Below are 22,490 nucleotides of genomic sequence, written 5' to 3' on the forward strand. Positions count from 1 at the left end.
GTCACTTGAGAAATGTATGTTCACATATTATGAAGTAACAGCCCTGAAATAGAGCATTGTGCCAGGCAAGCAGCGGGGGCGGGGTTGGCACTGGCACTCCTATGAATAATACAGCATATCCCTGTATCGATGTAACATCCCTGTTTTCAGAAAAACAGACTATTATATACATATTTCACCTTTTTCTGTTGTTTGCTTTTTGTCCGGCTGAACTTTTTTAGAAGTGGATGCAGCCGATGACGTGTAAACTATCGCGTCTACTTTACTTGATTATTCTTTGACACGCGGTGCAACTAGAGACCAGTGGGACGATTATCCCACCTCCCTTAATCGATCGAAACCAATATTATTCAGTGACTGCATATGATTTGTTGTTGTTAGGTGAGCCTGAGAGCGGATCAATGCAGCTGGATTATAGAAATTTGACTTCTTTTCCGACCTCCTCTGTTTGTTTTTGATGCAATTCTAGTTTTATCCTTTTGTCTCTACAACTTTTTTGAACTGAGAGTACGTGTGGGACAGCTGGATGGTCACTGGATTCAATTGCGGGCAAAATCTTCGCACACCGGTTTTCTTAGCTACACCTCCAGGAGACGTTCGTTTCAGATCACGGCGAGAATGTTTTATTTGAGCATGTTGCCGGTTCCTTAGAATACCATCTCAGTAGTCAGCGAGTCACTAATACTGTTGGTAAATAAGTGCTTGGCAAACAGGTCAGCGGGATTTTACACCTTTATTGTGTAACCTTGTTTTTTTCCAGTAGAATAAAGAACAGTGACGACTTGTGAAAAGTTTATATGGGCTAGAAGATGCTTCAAGACATCCTATAAAGCTCGAGTGTGCTGCAGAGTGGTGATAAATGGGTCAATACAAATCACACCTGTGACACGATTGCCATTTAATTTGTTTTTTTTTTTTAGTATCTGTTAAATGTTGAGTCTGTAGACCTTAAAATGTATCTCGGAGTGAAAAAGCACCAAGGTTTTTTAGCAAACACTGGAGGCGGAGCTGAAACATCTGTGGCATGATCGATGGGCATCAGTCCATCTCTACTCTTACTCTCACAGCACTGAAGCATGGCATTCCCTGGCTGGCGTCTTCCTGTTGGAATTGTTGGAAATTCTCCAGGTCAAACAGCAGATTTTTCCACAGTAAACGCAACAGTACAATGGAATGCTGTCAATGGCCAAACTGTTGGCCTCATCGTGTGGGAAGGTCTGTGGGTGTTTATAAGGGGTTTTAGTATTATGTGTGTATGTGTGCGCTTCCTGATGTACTGTATGTAGGTTTGTCTTTAAAAGCAAACGGGAGTGTGTTTGAGTACGTGCGCATGTGTGTGTGTGTGTGTGTGTGTGTGTGTGTTTCTTTGTCTCACCGAAGCCGTTGCTCAAGGATCAAAGGTGACACAGGGCCAGAAATCTGCTGCCTCACTTCTCCCGCAGCCAAGCTGCTTTTTAAATTAATGTTAAAGTGAAACCTGCAACACACATGGACATTTAGCCACGCTCTTGATGCGTGGATATTAACTATCTTGTTTTGTTTCGCTTGATTTTAATGTATGTGCACGCAGGGTATTGTTTATTTCACGTATAATCACGTGTCTGTGATTACTTATGTTGTTTCTTCTTTTTTTTTTTTTTTTTTGTAAACTGCACTCAGTGTTTTATGCGTGTGCATTCGCATGTGGATGTTTGACGCATCCCCGCCTGTTGGCCTCATTTTAAATTACAATACACACATAGACACACTCCAAAATGCAATTTGTTTGGCCGCAGTTGAACAAATGCTACCTGGAGGAGAGCCAGACAGGTTGCGGTAGAGTCTGGAACATCTCATATGTCAGAGCCATATTTATCCCCTGCTGCTAAATGGAAACATGTCTCAACCTGCTAGCGAGACCTACTACTGCCACACTGCCACAGAGATATATACGTGCACACACAATGTTACGCCCTGTTACGATTAGTCCTTCGTAATGACACAGTTTAAATAAATAAGACTTCAAAATTGGCACTGAGAAAACCACTTGTAGAATATCAACGTCCCATACTTCAGTCATAGAGGTCTTGGTGTTTATGAGGAAATTTGAATCGTACCATTTTAAAGTTATTGCTCTATGAGTTAGATATTATCACACAAATTTATCACATCAATTATCTTAGAGGTAGTTTACTCGGTGACCCGGGATTTGTAGAACTATCCCAAATTGACCAAGAAACACTGCACTGGTTTAAAACCATTCAATAACATGTTACATTAATTCACTCAGTCATTGTAAAAAAATAAATAAATAAATAAAATTTAAAAAATAGGTCATCGTCACTGCAAACACCAAGCCATCTGCAGCGAACATCCTCCGCCTACTCTGGAGCAGAAGACTGCATGTGTGAATACCACATGATAGCCCTGAGCTAATGAAAAAGCTGCAGTGAGCTGTGCACACATGAAGTCTAAAATAAACTGTAGCTGCACTGAATCATGCAATGTCACTGCAAAAACACTAGTTACCATCGTGAGGGACGATTTGATAAGATCATGGCAAGATTGCACGCCGTATATAAGGAACTTTATTGTTGCATATTCAGAGCTTTACCATTTAGCGTGAAAGCTATAAGGTGGTAGACAATATTAGTTTGATGGCGAGCAACACAGCAAGAGGAGCAGATAAATGTGATGGCTTCTTTGACGACCAGGAGCCTTGCGTTACATGTCATGTAGCTGTTGGGGGGAGAAAATAGGTGAAATCCTGCTCTACTTGAATTGCTGACTGCCAATGAGGTGAGGGGGGGGGGGGGCATGTTAGTTTGTTCACGCAGTAAGAAGCCAAAATATATGGAAACCGTGATCTGCCTCAAAGCCCTGATAGTCTGTCTTGGGTCAAAAGCGGAGCCACCACAGCCCTGAGTGCAGGATATACAGGACTGTCTCAGAAAATTAGAATATTGTGAGAAAGTTCTTTATCTTCTGTAACGCAATTAAAAAACAAAATGACTTTTTCATGATATTCTAGTATTTTGAGATAGGATTTTTGAGTTTGCTTAAGATGTAAGCCATAATCAACAATATTTCAGTTGATTTGTAATGAATCCAGAGGGTATGACTTTTTTGTTTTTGTAATTGCATTACAGAAGATAAAGAACTTTATCACAATATTATAATTTTGTAAGACAGTCCTGTAGACAATGAGCCTGAAAAACTTTTCTTTTGGTGTTTTGGTGTTCATTTTCCTTTTTTAGACGACCAACTGACTGCATGTGTTGGTTAATTATCAGGAGCGTTTGCTGTAGGATCAAGTTAAAACTTTCTTTTTTTTTCCCAATTGCATCAGGACGAGCAACAGCCCACTCTTACGTGGTGTGAATTCTTTCACACAAGCTTGGTAGCTCCTTTCCGTCCCTGGGTGTCTGTCATTTCATTTTTCATTACAATAACGAGTATCACAAAATATGCCATCTATAATTCAGCGATATTAAGTAGAGAAATTCATTTTATCCATTGCTTTTCATGCCGAATTTGACCGGATCACCGAGGCGTTGAGAGACGACGTTCTTTTAATGGCCGATCCTTCACTCTTCGTCCCAAAAGCGGTCGGTGTAAGATTAGAAGCCGCGACTCGCACGCCGCAAATCGAGTAAGATCTAATTACTCCTCCTGCTAATGGGAGTCCCTGATAGGGTTCGGTCTCGGCTCTCCTACTTAGTTTTAGATCATCAGAGTGTCCTCTGAGCTTTTATCTGCATTGTGCAAACTGACTCTCCTATTTTTGAAAACGGCACCAAATTTCCCTCCCTGTATCGGCACCCTCTGCTCATCTGTAACATCGTAAAAAACTGTTTATATATATATATATATATATGTATGAATATATTTAGATTCTATGTCTGCACGCGTATCACAAAAAAGAGAAATCCAATGTGTTGCAGCCTATAGGCATTTCATCTGGCCAAAGCTGAGCTGCTGGATTCATGTAGGTCATGGAGACTTCATCTCAACGTGCCTCCCCTCTGCTGTGTCTCTTTCTGTCCTCTCTCTGGATCCTGCACTCTCTCTCTTTCTCCCTCTTTCTTTCTTTTTCTCTCTCTCTTTCTCGCTCTCTCTCTCTCACGCCTGCTCTGTGTCTTAGGGAAAGTAGGACAGCTCAGATTTCTGAAGATACTGCTGTGCAAAGGAAGGAAAACGGGCAAAGAAATAGGGACGGTAATAGAAAAAAAAAAAAAAGAGCTTTTTAACTTTCATTGAATTTTTACTGAATAAAACACACAAATCACACAGTGGACATTGTCCACTTTGGTATCATTTGAAATAAAGTACATTATGTGATGTGAAGCGCCAGTTCTGTGAGTAAATCAGGATGGAGCTACAGATATGCCAGCCGATGGCTCGGTTTTATTCAAAAAAGAAACTGGCCGGCGATTAATTTACAGCCGATTCTTTTTACATGTGCAAACGCTGATAGGAAATAGGTTAGTTGTGCTTTTTGCACCTGTATGTTAACTATTTCAGACAGTGATATTCCTTTCGGCCGTACTTAAATGTTTTGGGTTTTTTTTTTATTTCCACTTGTCGCACTTTGTTTTGAGATTTGTTTTAGTGAAGTTCAGAGGATTTTAGAGAACCAGAAAAATTAAAACCAGGTTTGTTTATGTTGTCAAGCAGGCTGCCGTTCATGCAGAATAAAAAAAAATGCAATGAGCCAGGATTTGAATAGGCAGCTCCAAATTGGAAATTTTGCATTAGCCAAAGAACTGCAGCTGGTGTATCGCTATGATAAATAACTTGTGTTTATAAAAAAGAAAGTAGAAAAGTACCGGTCGTAGCCACGGCGGGTTTTCGGAGTCTTCACATCATGGAACAAGGTCAATTGGTAAATGTCTGTCATAAAAGTGATTCGGAGAAACACAAACAAGATTTAGAGAACGTGCACTAGGACTCGTGCGTGCATTTGTGCTGTTTAAAATCTTTTAACTGACAGTGAGTCACTTGCATCGGCCGAAAAAGCTTCACACGTGAGGTCAAAGTGTTACACAACCGATGTCCGCTGCGCAAACAACGAACCATTTTCATTTCCAGTAGATTACTAAAATCACGCCTACGTTGTCATCCTTTGTGTTTGCCCAATCCCGAGTCCTCGGCCCCCGTTTATGCCCTCCCACTGTAATTGGAAAATGGGTCCAAATCAGCAGTGGTCTGAGAGGACATTTGCTACCCAGGGTTTTCTGGCAAATCTCCCCAACGCACAATGAAGTATCTCCTCACACGTTCACTCTTGTTGGTAAAATATTTGGCTTCACGCAGGGTGTTTCTCAGCAGGTTGCCCAAGTAAATAGAAATGAGATGGTTCGTTATCATCCTCATCATTGTGGTAAAACAGTCGCGGTCTCCAGTAAGATGCATTTAAGATGGGCTAAGTTATTTTACCTTCTTCTCAACAGTACATTTATGTCTCTGCGTAATCAAGACGGCATATGATGATACAGATTCCGATAAGAAGCACAGATTTGATTGTCTAACCTTCATCCCTCCGCTTCGCTGCCACTTCTTTAAGTCGCCGGCGTCATCCGGCGAATCTTTTGATTTGATTGAAATAAAAAAAAAAAACGGAGTCTGGAATGGTTATATAGATATAAGAATATTGTAAGGGTTCATTAACGGCAAATTAGAAACCTTTTCTAAAGCATCATTGATTAGTCTATGACTAAGAAAGTTTTGGAAGCCCAGAGAAGTTGGTCTCCGTCTCCAAATGGATCGTTGCTCCGTCGGGGAACTCGTCTTATGTGCAAACATGAGCCGATCAACATTTCTTTCACCGTCATTCTACTATTCTTCGGCCATCACAAACCCAACATTTGCCCGCGGTCAAAGATACGTATGTCATAAATCATTTATGGATTGTCCAAGTGTCTGGCCTGGATTTGTACTATCCGACCAGCATTGCTAATTAAATCTGACCCGGCTCGGCTCCAGAATCGTTGAGCCTTCAACTTTGTGTGCCTGAGTGGGTGTTAAGATTCCATTGTTAACAGACAGAGCAGGCTCTGTGGGCTAACTACCCAATATACAGTAGTCATCTGATGCATGGCTGCACTGTAGCCGAGATGGCAACCAGCCACTGTACATGACTTTATTGTCAATGTGCAGTGTGTGTGAGTCTTTTCCTCCCATATTTCCCTTTCTATACATCTCCCTTATTTGCCATCCCCCCTGTTGCTTCCTCCCTTTTTTCCTCTTTCTCTCCGCTGATCGCTAAATCCCTCTTTGCCTTCTTTTGCTTCATTGCGCCCAGATAGGCCTCTATGTCTTGGTTCTTAATTTGACGCAGTAATTGGATGACAACGGACAGTTCGCTATCCCTTCCTCATGAGTCAGCAGAGTTTTCTTGGCGAGTGCCTCCCACTCCTACGGACGCTCAATGGGGACGGCCGATTGTCCGAACCCCATTCAGGTTTTTGTGTCTCCATCTCATCATCCGGACGTCAGTTTCCAGGGGCGGCCCAGACCACACACAGCACCATTACAGTTAGACGGTCTTTATAGAGGGCACTTGTTAATGGGAATATGGAGCAAGGGTGTGCTGTATGAGCCAAACCAGCCGCTTCTCCTCTTTGTTTTTGTTTGGTTTTTCATGCAAAGACAACGCTAGAGCAGCTACAGCTCCGTGTTCACCTGGCCTGTGTTCGTATCTAGTGGGTTACCGTATGGAGCATAAGATAAGATAAACTTTTATACAATTCCTTCGTCACAGCAGCGTCACCGTTATAAAGTCAAATAAAAAAAATATATATATAATAAATATGAATATAAATATAAATGTTCATCACCCCCTGCATGCCACACTGACGTCCTGTCAGAGCTCTTTCAGCCGTAGACTGACACCACAAAGGAGCTCCACTGAACGCCACAGGAGGTCTTTCCTACCTGAGGCTATCATACTTCATAAACCTTAAATCTTAAACCTTAAAAAAAAAAAAAAAAAAAAAAACCTCACCCACTCACTGTAAAATGTACTCATTTATCCTTATATATGTTCATAACCGTGCAATATTTCATAACAGCTACATGTACAATATTTTTCATACTTTTGTGCACTCCTTATTTTTCACTTGGTACTTAAGACACTTTATAGTTTTCACTTGTTGCTTAAGACATTTTATAGTTTATTTGTATTTCTTATTCTCCCTTTTTTACTGTTAATACAATTTTCTACTATTATTTATTATTGTTATATTTTTTCTTGTAACTCTGGCACAATAGTTTCCTTCGGGATGAATTAAGTTGTTCTTAGTCTTATTCTTAAATAGAGAGAAAGAAGACAGATAATAGCATGACATCCATGAATAAATAGACTGCGGCAACAACAACAACAACAACAACAACAACAGCAGCAGCAACATCAGGGATAATAATGGACAACATAACGGAACAATAAGGGTGAAAAATACACAACCAGAACGGAACGACAATATAAATAGAGTGACAATAGCAATGACAAGAATGAAATAAAAAGGCAAAAATAGGCAGGATGTGTGCATGCTGGGTCAGAGGTGTGTGTTGTTGTACAGTCTGAGCGGAGGATGCGTTGGGTTCTGCACCGGGGTGGGATGAACCGTGGGCCGAAGGAGCCGCCCGTCAGCCACGGCTCGTCGTGCACGGGGCGGGAAGCATGTTAGAGATAGCTACCGGTTTGAACAGCAAAACAGCATTTCAGCAATAAAACCACTAAACTGTTATGGCTTGGCGAAACTTTTTGTCGCTGTTTAACAGAAAACAAAACTCATCTCGCACCTGGTTATTTAGACGGAAAAATGAATCCGAAAGATGGCCCAAAATGTTGAGTCTATGTTGTTTATTCACTCTGTAAGCAATTTTTTTTTTTTTTTTTTGTAATTTGCCAGATGTTCTGTCATAATTGAGGCCGTTCTCTGTCCTTTATTTATGTATTTTTTTGATATCCTGGATGAAACCAGCGCTATATTTTGCAGTTTATTCTATTATGCCTCATAAATTACAGACACATGCATTTCTAAATTTGTTCGAGCAGGGGTTTTCCAGTCTGAGACTGTGGTTGTCCACTCAGACGGGTTTGCCAAGCTTCTGGATGCCCCTGGGATCATGAGAATGCTGTTTAATCCCAGGGACACTTAACAAGGTTCTTTTATGTCACTGTTTGACGTAGATTTGAATAATGCCAAGTACATGAGGAATGTTAGTCCTTATGCAGTGATCAATTTTAAGAGGACAGTTGAACTCCCCAAAACTACAGTCTCCTTGAAATATAACATTTGGCTTCTCCAGCTGCTTTTCTTCAGATTACAAATGCAATAACTTACTTCCCTTCACTTCTCCGAGCCTCTCGTCAAACTCTTAGGAGCCTCCTCAGGGACTCGAGACACCTTTTATTCGTAATATTCTCTAGAAGTTGAGTCAACCGCCCCCGAAGGTAATAAATTAAACCCTTTCGTTGAAGAGATTGCCAAGCCCGGCAGCATTCTGTGACAAGGAATCATGAGTCAATTGGACTTTGTGGCTTCGGTTTCGGTTCATTTGGAGGCTATGGTTAAGGTTAGCGGGGCCGGTCACAAAGCATACAAGCCTGCGCACAAGCTCAACTGGGTCAAGAAAGTCGCGGTAATCCGAAGCATTTTTTGTTTTTGTTTCAGGAAGCGTTGACATGGGAGCGGTCGTCTGCGTAGACGCATGAATTTGCGTGTGAATTAGAGGAGTGATTGCCGCTCAAAGTTGAGAAACGCCGCTCTCGTAGGAGAAGAGTTAACGATAGATTTCATTCCCTTCTTTCGCCGGTTGCTTTCCTTTCTTAATCTTCAAGTACATTAGTAATGGATCCTAATGTGTGTGCAGGTTTGTGCTTTGGGTGGCTAATAGCCCTTTAGAATTGCAATCTGAAACAGAAATTCCTATCTGATGTAATTGCTTGTAATGTGTACGCAACACCAGTCGAACTATTTTTAGAGCAGCCGGTTCTCAAAACGCAGTGATGGATGCATGTGATCTGTCGGGCGTGCACAGACACGCTTGTGTACATAGTTCAGTTTGCACAAAGCACATTCTCATACAGTTCAATTTACCTTTTCTCTGTCTGTTTGCTCAGTCTGGTTTCAGTTTAGCCATTTCTGTGTGTGTCTACAAGGGGATTGGATGTGTGGACATGTGTTCTGGCAGATGTAGACGACCGTATATGTAGATCGCACGACACGCCGGCATGCTCGAGTGTGTGTGTGTGTGTTACCTGAAGATTACATCACAGGAATGAAAAAGGGGGGAAAAAAAGTTTGCTAGGCCCTTTTTTTGCCCCATTTAGACCCGAGCGTCACGTTCATCGAGGAAGAGCGGAATATGACTTAAAGACAGAAATGGGAATGTATTTACCGGCTACTTGTTATCAGGTCTCTCGTACGAGCAGTTGTGATTAAAATGAAGCTCCTATTTCGTATGTTCTTATGGTACGTCTGTTTCTGCTTCCCCACTAAGATGTACAGGAAGGTAAATAGTCCAAACAATATGATTAGTGGCTCATTTTCTACCTCAGTGCTCCAGATATACGTATATATCCATTAAATATAAAAAGGCGCTTTATCAAGTGTACATACTGGAGTTCAACTGACACAAACCTGTTTTTGGAAGCAAAAAAAAGAAAGAAAAAAATCCATGATTTTACTCTAAATACAAAAAAAAGGATTATCTTTTAAAGGAACGTTTCTTTCTGTCAAATGAAGCAACACGGTCTGAAAAAGCGGACATGTTTTAGACTTTTTACTGAATTTAAGAGAGAAAATTTGAAACCAACTTTTTTTTTGGGGGGGGGGACAAAAAGGTAAACCATCCAGAACGTTGCCTGTAAGTCAGATTGGGTCAAGCAATGTTGGCTAAGAGCTTTTTCCTGGATAAATTCTCTTGTTTGACTCATTAAATGAATAACTGATCAACCAACTGATGATTACAGCTCAGTGAATAGAAACCTGAATTGTAGCTGGTGTACTTTTTTTTTTCTGGGCTTTTCCCTCTGGCGGACTCACCGTGACGTAGACGAGGGTGTTTCCTGGTGTGTGTGTGTGTGTGTGTGTGTGTGTGTGTGTGTGTGTGAAGGGGTAGCAAGGGGGCGGTTGGGAGACACAGCTGTGCAAGCGAGATATGTAGTTAACAGTAGGACACATTCATGCTACACATTCTGCTGTAGTGTGTCATCAGACAGTCTCAGCGCCCTCTGCGTCCCACTCCTTTCTCTTAATATCTCACGTCCGCTCGTCCGCCTACTGAACACACACACACACACACACACATACGTGCCTGAGTGCATGTGCTATCATTCACACGCAACACACTCTCCCCTCCCCCAACCCGTCCAAAACTCCACCTTCCCCTCCCCGCCGAAGTTTCCTGTTATAATTAAGTTGTATCTCCGGGACGGCCGCTCCGTTTTCCCTCTTCTTCTTTTCTCGTCCTTGTCGCTGACATACGCCTCACCGACGCGTACGTAAACACACATTCCCACAAAGTTGGGGGTGGAGAAGTTGCTGCAAGGGCAACGTAAAGCCGTTCTCGCCTTTCCCAGACGGGGTGTGTCAAGGCTTTTGTCCGTCTGATGCCGTATTAAATATCTTAGATGGGTCGGGGGGGGGCACGAGCCTGTATGGTGTGCGTGCAAAAGTCTACAGGTTTTTGTTCTTCACAGAGAAAGAATGTTGGCGTTAAGCTTGCCAACAGGGGAGGAGAAGAAGGTTGGAGTGCTGAAGTGCTGCTCCAGGTTTGTTTCATTTCATTTGCTCTGTAATGAGTCTTGTTACTGCTGTGAGAGGCAGAGAGATGTGACCGGGGAGTTCAAAGTTAAGCCACGGGGAGGGAAAGATGGAGGAAGGAAGGGAGGGAGAAGGAAAAGAGGGGTAAAGACGCAGGGAAAAAAAAAAAAAACACCCAAAACATTGGATCCGAACAGAAAAGTTTTAAACATTTTGGAGGCAAGAGACAGATGTGTGTGTGAGAGTCCTGACGAGAAACTGAAACAGAGTGGAGGCTCGACAAAAAGTTGGTATCTGTGCATGACTGTGCGCCTGTGTGTGTATACAGGAGTGTGTGTGTGTGTGTGTGTGTGCGTGTGTGTGTGTGGGAATGATTACATCAGCCCGGCGGAGCCTTGTGATTGGCTGGTGAGCGTGTGGTTTGATTCAGTGCGCCTCTGAGCCTGTGGCTGAGGCTGTAACCCTTTGTGAGGGGGAGATAGAAAGAGAGAGAGAAGGAAAGAGAGAGAGAAAAAGAAAGATAGTTGTCAGACTCAACCGGCATTTAGAGCTGTGTGTGTGCGTGTGTGTGTGTGTGTGTGTGTGTGTGTGTGTGTGAGAGTGTGTGAGTGTGTGTGTGTTTGTGTGTGTGCAGTACCTGCTGCCATCTGATCGCTCTCGAAAGCTGCACAGACACTGTCTGTGTGTCACACAAACGAGGTTTTTATTTATTTGTTTATTTTGATTTTTTTTTTTTTTTCTTCTTCCGACCCGGTGGCCTAGATAGATTGCGGAGCTTCTCTCCGGTCCGGGCGGTGTGACAGGTCGCTCCGCCGCAACTGTCAACCGGCAGGGGATTGCATTTGTATCGGCTCTGCAGGAGAGAGACAGGACGACAGCTGGGGGTCCATCCATGTGTGTGTGTGTGTTTTAAGTGTGTGTGTGTGTGTGTGTGTGTGTGGAGAGCCGGGCTCACTTTGAAAATGCCTTCGTGTTCCCCGGACTGCTGCCTATTGCGGGCCGTGGAGGTAAGACCAGTTTCTCTTTCTATCTCCTTGTGCGGCTTTTTTTTTTTGAAAATCCTACTCGAATGAACAAATTACAAGGCGTGTGTGACTAAAAAAGTACAATCACACTTTGTCTTTTTTCGCAAAGAAATCAGTCCGACATATCGACCGATTTGAATGACTGTCATTTTTTTTTTTTCTTTAATGGCTTAAGCGCCCAGATTTTGCTTATTTCTGCAAAAAGTGTTGCGCTCCAAGATGCGTCTTTGCATAGGAAGACACAAGGATTTCTTTGTCATGCTATGCACTGCAGAATGGGAGCGTGTATTCTTGGTGTAGGCTTACAGTGCTGGATTCTGCTGCAGGTTAAGTAGGCTTCTTTAGTTTTCTCTGTGGACCATCAGATGCGTATCCAGTAAATGCAGCTGCTTGGTTTTTCGGATGTGAGTCAACCTGTGGAGTTAATTTAAAACTATTTATGTGGAGGAGACGTGGGCTTGATTTGTTTAGGAATCTTATATCCCGTGTGGAAACTGAACTGTTTTTGATGTATATGGATGTTGTTTTGGATTTTCTCTGTCTCTTTGTTTATCATTCCTCCACAGTATCGTCCTCCAACCACGTATTACCTGAAAATCAGCGAGGCTTCTGTGTGTTTTAGTCGGTGTTAATACTGGAAACAAAATGAAAACAGATTATTCATGGGTTGGGAGAAAAGATCATAAATTATTCAACTAAAATTACATTTGCACCGAAATTCAATATCCCCATAATCTTATTCTTGGCACATTAAGTCATTAGGCGGTGGAACTTTGATGCTAATATTTTCGACTCGGAAATGACATGCCGTGTATTTTCTCGAAAAGCTGGAAACGCCGTGTTTTCCTCTTCTCACGAGGGTGACGTACGGATGGGAAGTTACTGAAAGTCAGCGTGTTCGCAACAGCAGCCGTCCGTGATAAACTGCTCTTCATTTGCTTACATATTATACAACAAGCTGCTTTAAGAATCCCTCGTTTGTCATTTGTAACTCCACAACTGCCACATAGCGTTGAACGCCTGCGCTCTTCTATTGTGTGCCGTAATTACAGCCCCACGTATTGTGTCGCTTATGGGGCGCTGTGTGATAAATGCTATCCTGGAGATGCAAGGAAATTACTCTGTTTAAACAACAGTTTAAAAGAACAAACAAACAAACAAACTGTATAATGACAAACTTTTTTTAACCACTTTTTGAAATCCATTCATAAACCTCCAGGACTCTTAACTGCACACTTAACAGAAGCAAAAACATGCCAATGTCAACCACATCGTGATCGTTATTTTTCTTTTTTTTTTTAATTTACCCAGACTTTTTGTATGATTTAACTGATCTCTCGTCCGTTTTGTCTCCATAGATTGTGAAGATTTTCAGCGAAGACGGCATGGGTAAAGTCGTCGAGATCCCAGCCGACATGACCGCCAGGGACCTTTGCCAGCTCCTGGTTTATAAAAGCCATTGTTTGGACGATAACACTTGGGCGCTTGTTGAGCACCACCCGCTGCTAGGGCTAGGTAAGTAGCACAGCCCTGCAGCCTTTTTTAAACATGTTTGCACATCTATAAAAGATAAGGATGCTCATGCAGTGCACGGCACGCACCCCGTCCGTACCACGGCGGCGGAAAATATCCAGACGTGCTGTAGCATATAGCGACGCGCACAGTGCGCTCTCGTGTGTGTGTGTGTGTGTGTGCACGCTGGCGTGGATACGTACATCGTCTCACGCAGGCACGGGCGCCTGCGCATACTATGCAGCACATATGCGCCTGCAGACGTTATAAGAATAAGAACAACTTTATTTATCCCAAAGGAAATTGTTGTGCCAGAGTTTCAAGTAAAACATAACAATAATCAATAATAGTAGGAAATTGTTGTGTCTTGTGAGCTAATCATGTGCGTCACTGTGTTAAAACTCGCTCTGCAGGAGGCGGCGAGATTACGAAAATAAAACAAGACGGACGTTTAGCGCACGGTTTGAGCAAACGGATGGATTCGCTCGCGTATCCAGCGAATAACCTTCACTTAGAGAGCAACATTTTAAAATAAAGCATGTTCTGTTGTTGAGGGTGAATTTCAGGTGGAAGAATAGAAAGAATTATGAAGCGATCGCTTAATTTTTTCGCCCTAAAATCATTGCCAGTGCAGGTGTGTTGGGATGAATTCCACTTTCTAAAACTCTGTAAGAAGGAACTGTCGAATAGAAATAATTCTGATTCCAGCTGGCGGAAGATTTGAGCGGAGACAGTCTTTCTCAGACTGCTGTTACAGGTCGCCAGCGGGGAGAAAAAAAAAACGAATTAATATCCTTTACACTTACCGAGAATAACTTACACGCACAAAACGATATCGCAAAAATACAGAAACTAAATGTGAAAGTGAAGGCTGTGGCGAGAGAGGGGCTGTAACTGTGCTCGTATCAGAGTCAGAGCTACTGTTTGCCGTTTTCATTGATGCCGTTCTATTAAAATTCCAGCAGAGAGAAAGAAAGGATTGAAGTCTGTCTGTCAGACACCATTTAAATCAGGAACGGTGATACTCCAGAAAGAGTCCCCCGAAAATAGCCGGCCCTGGACGGCGTCACTTCTACCAGTGGAAACATGGACAAAATCTTATGGCTCAGAAAAGACCAATATTATTCTCCTCCGCCAGTCTGTCAGAGAGATTTTACACTGTCGTTTTTTTAATTGACTTGGAAGGAAACATTGCTCCAGGTGGGTGTCTAAGCGTAGCGGGTGTGGTCGGGATGACGACACTCTTTCACTTTTGGTTTCAGCTGGCCCCAAAAAAAAAAACAGTTTTTCCGTTCCGACGGCGCAGATAGAGAGAAATAGAACGCGAAGTAGTTCCGGGCCGGTTTCTTATTTTTCAAGTCGGTGCGGCCGGCCGGACTGAAAAAAAACTGAGAGGATGATTATAAAGCGCTTGTGGAAGACAAGTTGAGCTTGTTCTCTAAGCTCACGTGGATACAGTTAACAGATGTGGGAGGAAAAGGGGGTGTAGCTGCATATAGTACATGGCGCGAGGCCGTGAAACATGTTAAAACATTAAACTGCTGCTGTCTAACCGGCATCTTCTTGCCAGTGGATTCTGATGGTATTTTAATGAGTTCATCCATTATCATTCAATATATAGGCCGTCAATCTTTTTTTTAAGCATTTATCGCAGTATGATTACGTTCCCGTCAGCGAAGGCGCCGCCAAAGACGGATCTGTTAGTTGTTTTGCATGACATCAGTTTTGATCCGGAGAAACTATTTTCTCTCGTGACAGCAAATCTTAACGCGAGCGAATTCACGACAGGTCCGGACGAAGTGTTCTGTTCCTGGTGATGAAGCGTCATCATCCGCGCCCGTCGACACTTAGACAATATAGTAATCGGTAAAAGGTTCACGAGGACATAACAATCAGAATTTTGAATTAAAGATGTTTTCGCTCTTGTGCGTACCCGCTGGATGTTCGAGACATCCGAAACTGTGACTTTGCCAGGTCAGAGATGTGTTTATTTTTGTGTTAATCAACCCGTCCGAGCTGCAATCCTTCTCCTCATCTGGCTTTGGTTTGTACGGCGACGCTCGATAGATCTGGTTAAAATCTTATGAAAGGAGGTTCACCCATTCACAACATTCCCCTCGTTCTTTCAACCCGGTTTATTTATTCCTCAAGCGCTTTAGTTTCATCAGTACATCAAAGTTAGAGGTGTACGGATACAATTTATTTATTTCTCTAATCCAATACTCCAGTTTCAAAAGACAAAGATTTGAAACTGCAAGATTTTTTTTTTCACAATAAGCCGAGCCCAACCTACTCTCATTTGTTTCTATTGTATTTTATCTTACACCGAATTAGTTTCAAAGATTTTGTCTAATCCTCTCCGAGCTTTCCGTCGAAAGTCTTGAAACCAAGCGAGGGCTTATCCGAACAACACTTAGACGTGTTTACATATGGACTCTGGGCACCCTCCCGAGGATGTGCGTCATTTTGACAACTGGAGAAGTAGTGCATATTGCAATTATCAAAAATACGTTCATGTGACGTTCATCGTTTACGGACACGCTTGCAGGAAGATTCGATCAATTTCTAATGGCGGCTCTGCCTCGCAGCGATACTCATCATTGTGTGTTTTAAAGTATTTACATTTTACAGGACCGTCGCAGAAAATTTGAATATTGTGATAAAGTTCTTTATCTTCTGTAAAGCAATTACAAAAACAAAAATGTCATACATTCTGGATTCATTACAAATCAGCTGAAATATGGCAAGCCTTTAATTATTTTAATATTGCTGATTACGGCTTACATCTTAAGAAAACTCAAAAATCCTATCTCAAAATATAAGAATATCATGAAAAAGTAATTTTTGTTTTTTAATTGCATTACAGAAGATAAAGAACTTATCACAATATTCTTTATATATATATTTATTTATATATTTATATATTCTTAATTTTCTGAAACAGTCCTGTATTTTCTCTTTAAAATCCCTTTTACTCTAAAATTATCGGCCCTACTGGGTACAAAACAAAATAAAAAGTAATATTCTAATAAAATAAAATAATATTCTAATAAAATATTCTAATTTTCTGAGACAGTCCCGCAGAGTGAAGTATACGCATTCAAGCAGATTATAATTTAAACGTATTAAAAAAAAAAAACAGAGATCTGGATGTTTGTGAGATTTCTTTTGGAGCTCTGAGGTGTTTGTTTGCACACAAAAAGCAGGAGAGTAGATAAGAAAAGCAGTTTCAGAGTGATCACAACCAATAGTTATGAATGAATATGAACACATAATGTTTACGCTACATATTAATTGTCAACACAAATCCAAATGCACTGTGGACAGCAAAGTAAGAATTTCATTGTAAAGGAAAACACGTTTCCACATTGTAGATATGACAATAAACACTTAGAATCTTGAATTTCTCTCCCCGTTTAAACATCCTCGAACGGCATGAAACGTCCGTTTCCCCCCGTTTTTTTTTTTTTGTTTGTTTTTTTTTCTCGATGAACAGTGACCTCTGCTTGTCACTCTGCAAAGGTTAACAAGGAAGGAGACGATGAGGTAATGTTACCACGGTGACTCATTGTCACAAACACGAGTGACTCATCAGACAGGCGACGGGATGAAACAGAAATTTGAAAGAGGAGTCGTGACAGGGACTCTGAAGGAGCGGCGAAGAGGCGACACATGAAATGATATAATGATGTGAGATAGCGAGCGCTCCGGAGTCGGATCTTTCAAAAGTCTTCTTTCAAAACGCGCCGTGCGCTGCTGTTGCACAACAAAGCTGGGATACAGAATTTTAATTTAATCTACCGGGAAAATGATGGCTTCTATTAAAAAAAGGGAGAATTTGTAAGGCCGCTGGAATTGACTGAGTCACGTCTGGTGTCAGACGGAGTATAAATCACCGGGACCTTCTGACCGCATCCGCAGAGCGACACACTTTTAGCCCCCCTTTTTTTTTTTTTGTTTGTTTTTCATTAAAAAAGAAAAGGGTGACAATTAAAAGCTTATTCGATGAGCACGAGCCATTTAAACCAGAAAATATCCAGTTCACCGTTAAATCAGGAACTCATTCATGGTGAGCGGTATATATTATTGCTCAAAAAAATAAAGGGAACACTTGAACAACACAATGTAACTCCAAGTCAATCACACTTGTGTGAAATCATAGTGTCCACTCAGGAAGCAACACAGATTCATTTTGACTTGTTTTAAGGACATTACATCAAAGTGGGATCAGCCTGGAGTTTGTTTTTACACTTTAATTTTGAGTGTGATTCCTAATCCAGACCTCCATGGGTTGATACAATTGATTTCCATCGATCATTTTTGTGTGATTTTGTTGTCAGCACATTCAACTGTGTAAAGAGCAAAGTATTTCATAAGAATATTTCATTCGTTTAGATCTAGAATGTGTTTTTTAAGTGTTCCCTTTATTTTTTTGAGCAGTATATATTTGTTTGTTTGTTTAGAAGTTTATTCGGAAAGTGTACAATAACACTGCGCACAGAGGCAGAGATGTTGGTACCAGATTGTAGCTCATAGCTAATTTCCATCTGTAGTCCAGGACAATACAAATATAAAACTACAAAATAGACAATATATATAAAATATAGATAAATATGTCTTTAAAAGTGATTCTTTCTGGTTTGCTGCAGTCTCTGCATATTTCCAATAACATGAGAACACACAAAAATAACCGCTGCTCTTTTCCTTTCTCACCTCAGAGCGCTGCCTAGAAGACCATGAGCTGGTGGTTCAGGTTCAGGCCTCCATGAACAGCGATAGCCGCTTCCTCTTCAGGAAAAACTATGCCAAATATGAATTCTTCAGAAATCCACTGGTACTGGCTTTCTCTTAAACATTTCCCCGACACACACTCCCGACATCTCCTTGTTGAATTGTCCAGGAAATGCACTTCGGCTAACGCGGGTATTCTTCACTAGATTGTTTTTTTTTTTTCTAAGGGGGGGCGGTGGGTGTTTGCAGTCGTGTCTTTCAGATTGTTTGAAAAAAAAAAAAAAAAAACGGATTAGTTTGAGGAAAAGGGCGGACTTAGACTGGATGTTGGAATGCAGGAAATTAATCAACTGAAAAATACTTGCAAGTGTGTAGTGTGTGGCAAGGTTTTTTTTTTTTTTTTTTAACGTTAATCGCGTCTATTTGCTTCAGTGATTAAATGAAAAGCATTTAGTGCTTCCTTTCATCTTCGTATTATTGTGAAATATTATGACATCTGACTCTACTAATGAGATTTGTGTGATGTTTATTTTTCTGTCACAAATTCCAGCCCCATAATTATTGTCACCGCGGCTCATATTCCGTGTCTGTCTTTCTAAGTCGTTCCCCACCTTGTTTCTTCCACCAGACATTTTTCCCAGAGCACATGGTCGCGTGGTGCCAGGAAACCAATCGTACGATTCCTCCATCTCAGCTCTTGCAGGTACAACACACACACACACACACACACACATAAATCATGTTCCTCTCTGTGTCTGTCTCCCGTTCTCCTCCCGACACACACACGGTTAGCTTACCACAGCAGCCGCGACGTACTGCACAATCAAACTGACATACCTCACCTCTGACCCTTAGACAGTGTGTCTCGTCAGAGCCTGCAATAATAACTACTGTTGATCCCGTGTTGACACATGACTGTCTCGGCACACGCAAAGCACGCACTGCATGCGCGATGGATGGAATTAGGCAGTCAGAAGTGGAACATACACTTCTGTACAAACCAAGTGTGTGTTTGCACAGCGCAAACTCACACGTGAGTCACGCCGCTTATCAGTCTCATGAAAAACCAGAGGTTTTTTTTTTTTTGCAAAAGGAATAATATGGTGACGGTGAAAAAGCGTTCAACTTTTTTTTTTTTTTTTTTTTTACACCTTCTTTTATAATAGAAGGACATGCCATTGCTTTTTCCCGCACCGTGTTTGGACCCGTTGGTGTAAAGTGGAACCCGGCCCCATCATCCAAGCCTCGCACAGAGCTTTTAAACCTCTTTGCTAATCATATAGTCGTTATGCTCGACGTGGAGAAGTCAATAAATGAAGAGAATCGTGGCGAGCCAGAGTTGTGTCAGGAATCCCCCAGTGTTTGACATTGTTCTAAACACAAGATCTTTTCCACTCAGCGAGAGTGCCGTCTAAACTGGACACTCTTCAGAACCAAGATCAGCCAGGTGTTTGCAATACTTACTTGTTATGCTCAGGCCGTATGTCAGCCCAGAGCAGCGAGATGAGGTGCTTCAAAAATTAAAAAAAAAAAAAAAAAAAAAAAAAAAGAAGAAGAAAAATTGCTTCTTGAATGAACGTTGTGTGTGAATGTGCACTCAAATGTTGGAAAATGCTTGTGTTTGAGACTCATCATAGGAATTTTCCTAAACACCGACAAACATGTGCTTTAAATGTTTAAGAGTCTGCTGGAACAGTTTGCCTTCCAGCAACACGTCACAGATTCCAAGTCATCTCTAATAACTTTGCCTGTCACTTTTGGGAGTGATATTTTTGTGAATCATGCAAAGTCCAAGTACTTCAGACATGCCCAGGATAATTCAAACTCAACAGTACTGTCTGTTGTGACAATATATGCGCCGTCTGTAATTTAACATAAATGTTTCATGATGCGTTTGTTTTTGTCTCCCTTGTGTTCATATTAGATGCTCTTTTTATGCGTATGACATTATGCCCTTATTTGTCACAACTGCTGCTGTGGTCCTTTAAAACTAAACCTGATGCCATCAGCTGTTGTCTCTTTTTTTTTTTCACAAGAAGCAGAGATGACATTGTGTTCTTTTACCAAAACAATCGCCTCTTGTCCATGACGTGTCTGCAGATGGCGTCTGCTGCAATCCTTTACAGTCATACTTCCCCTCAAGGGACAGAGGGTCCTTGATGCTGAATATATCTGTGGAGGACACCAGGGAGTGTATAATATCTAACTTTATTTATTACCTTTTTCCTCTTTTCAGAACTTTCTCGCGACCAGTAGTTGTCCCGAGATCCAGGGGTATCTGTACGTGAAGGAGGTGGGAAGAAAGTCGTGGAAGAAAGTTTACATGTTCCTGCGGCGATCGGGGCTTTACTGCTCCACAAAAGGAAACTCTAAGGTAAACTGACCCAAGGATTTTACACAATGTGCAAAAAAAAAAAAAAAATTTTTTTTTGTTTTGAACGTCATTTCTGTTCATTTTCTGGAAGAAATGATGCGCTTCAGCTTGATATTTCTTCGTACCTTTTTTTTTTGATGGAAGGTAATTACTGTCAAGGAATATCTTCAAAGGTCCCCCACCACGCATTGGGCTCCGTCTGGCTTCGCACCTCCGGGGCTTATCTTTCTGTCATCGTCTGACTGAAGACTTCTGTCTGTCTTTCTGCAGGAGCCCAGACATCTACAGTTACTAGCGGACCTGGATGATAGTAACATCTTCACCGTCATCACAGGCAAAAAGCAGCACGGTGCACCGACGGACTACGAGTTCTGCATCAAGGTGAGTCTCAAAAGAAACGGGGATGTTAATTCAGACAGAAATTCAATTTCGCTCCCGCGACTCGTAAGCCGGTTTTAACTGGATCAAAGTCCACGGCTGAATATTGTGTTTTGTAATTATTGATTTATTTGGATTCAGACTCAGATGTAAGCATTTTTTTTTTTTTTTTTTTTGATTAATATAGGGAACTGTAGTTTTATAGTTTAAACTGAGAATGTAACGATACAGTCAAGGCTTAAGGTTTAACAATTAACAAATGGGAATTTTTATCGGTACCTTTTAATAACGTGAGCATGTTTAAAACTGTTTCTTTGTCGTTTTTTTTTTTTCTCTCCTCTTTTTTCTGCACACTAAATTTCAGGACAAATGATGAAATTAAGTCCATTATTTTATCTGACATAAAAGTAAACCAGTGAAGTTCAGGGCTAACAGGGAGTCAGTAAAGCTATACAGAAAAAGATTCAAGATTCCAAGCGTTCATTGCGTTCATTGAAATATGTTTCCCTGTACAATTAAAATTCTTATTTTGCTGCGGAAGTGAAGCCAGTCAGGTAGCAAAACAACAAATAATAAGCGTAGTATCGCAACTCGACGTAATCGGTGCTAAGAAACGTAAACAACCGACAGCGGCACGATTGTAACGCTTTCCCGGACACGAATTACACCGTTACACCTTTGTTTGAAAAGCATTCCTTCCGATCCCAATGAGGTGGTGGAATGTGATCGCTGATGTATTAGCTTCAACTAATTGTCACACAATTTTACTTTCAGCCCAATAAATGCAGAGGGGAGCCAAAAGATCTGAGGATTCTGTGCGCCGAGGACGAACAGGGCAGGACCTGCTGGATGACCGCTTTTCGGCTCTTAAAGGTGCCGCTTTTCCCCTTCGGTTATCAGTCGTTCGGAGAACAAATTACAAACCGGTTTAAAAGTTTTTGGTCTTTAGGTTCAGGGTGTCTTTAGCCTTTTCCTCTCTGAGCCCGAAAGATTAGGAGAATCTGTAAACTAAAATTACATTACATTACATTGCATTTGGCAGACGCTTTTATCCAAAGCGACTTACAATAGAGGACATAGGGACTGCAAATACACTTGCAAATACAAGATGCACAGGAAATATACAGAATGAATACAGTAAGCTTGGGTTAGTGAGGGTTTTTTTTTTTTTTTTTAATGGACAGAGACACACAAACGTACACACACACACACTGCATAGCCTAACTTGCTGCCTAACCTGATCTGGGGCATCAGCGCAGTAAAAAGTCCTGAAAGAGAAACGTTTTTACCTGTTTCTTGAAGATTGAGAGAGATGATTCTAGTCTTGTTGCTTCTGGGAGTTTGTTCCACCTCTGAGGTAGTAGAGCTGAGAACAGTTTTGCCTGAGATCGCTTAGAGCGAGCAAAAGGTACTGCTAATAGGTTTGAATTAGAGGAATAAAATATCTGTAAACAAACTGAAATCCCATCAGTCAGTCCCAACCGTTGGTTCACCTCTGTGTTGCATTTTCTTTCTAGTACGGGATTGTTTTGTACCAGAATTACAAGATTCCCCAACAACGGAAAACCTTGCTTTCACACTTCTCTGCACCAGTGGTACGTTTGTTTTTTTTGTTTTTTTTTTCCCCACTTCCTCGGAGAAAGACTCGAAGCGTAATAAAAGCGAGGTCTGTTTACGGCGCGTCCTGACACGCTCTCCCGCCACGTGTTTGTGCCTCCC

General features: G+C 41.5%; 1 protein-coding gene across 4 annotated transcripts in view; it reads left to right on the forward strand.

Moving 5' to 3' along the window:
* grb10b (growth factor receptor-bound protein 10b) overlaps nt 1-22,490 on the forward strand; it is a 62,137-nt gene that overhangs the window by 35,697 nt on the left and 3,950 nt on the right. For 3 of the 4 annotated variants that reach the window (XM_086156050.1, XM_086156052.1, XM_086156051.1), the window contains exons 6-12: nt 13,135-13,291; nt 18,007-18,122; nt 18,648-18,722; nt 20,256-20,393; nt 20,664-20,774; nt 21,546-21,644; nt 22,289-22,366. In XM_086156050.1, coding sequence (XP_086012176.1) covers nt 13,135-13,291; nt 18,007-18,122; nt 18,648-18,722; nt 20,256-20,393; nt 20,664-20,774; nt 21,546-21,644; nt 22,289-22,366 — 774 coding nt within the window. Of the gene's footprint in view, nt 1-10,687; nt 10,760-13,134; nt 13,292-18,006; nt 18,123-18,647; nt 18,723-20,255; nt 20,394-20,663; nt 20,775-21,545; nt 21,645-22,288; nt 22,367-22,490 lie in introns of all 4 variants that reach the window. The other variant, XM_086156053.1, reaches the window with a different exon arrangement.

Source organism: Fistularia commersonii, chromosome 11 (assembly GCF_037954325.1).
Source record: "Fistularia commersonii isolate RoL2024-O1a breed Wild chromosome 11, RoL_Fcom_v1.0, whole genome shotgun sequence".
Classification (NCBI taxonomy): domain Eukaryota; kingdom Metazoa; phylum Chordata; class Actinopteri; order Syngnathiformes; family Fistulariidae; genus Fistularia; species Fistularia commersonii.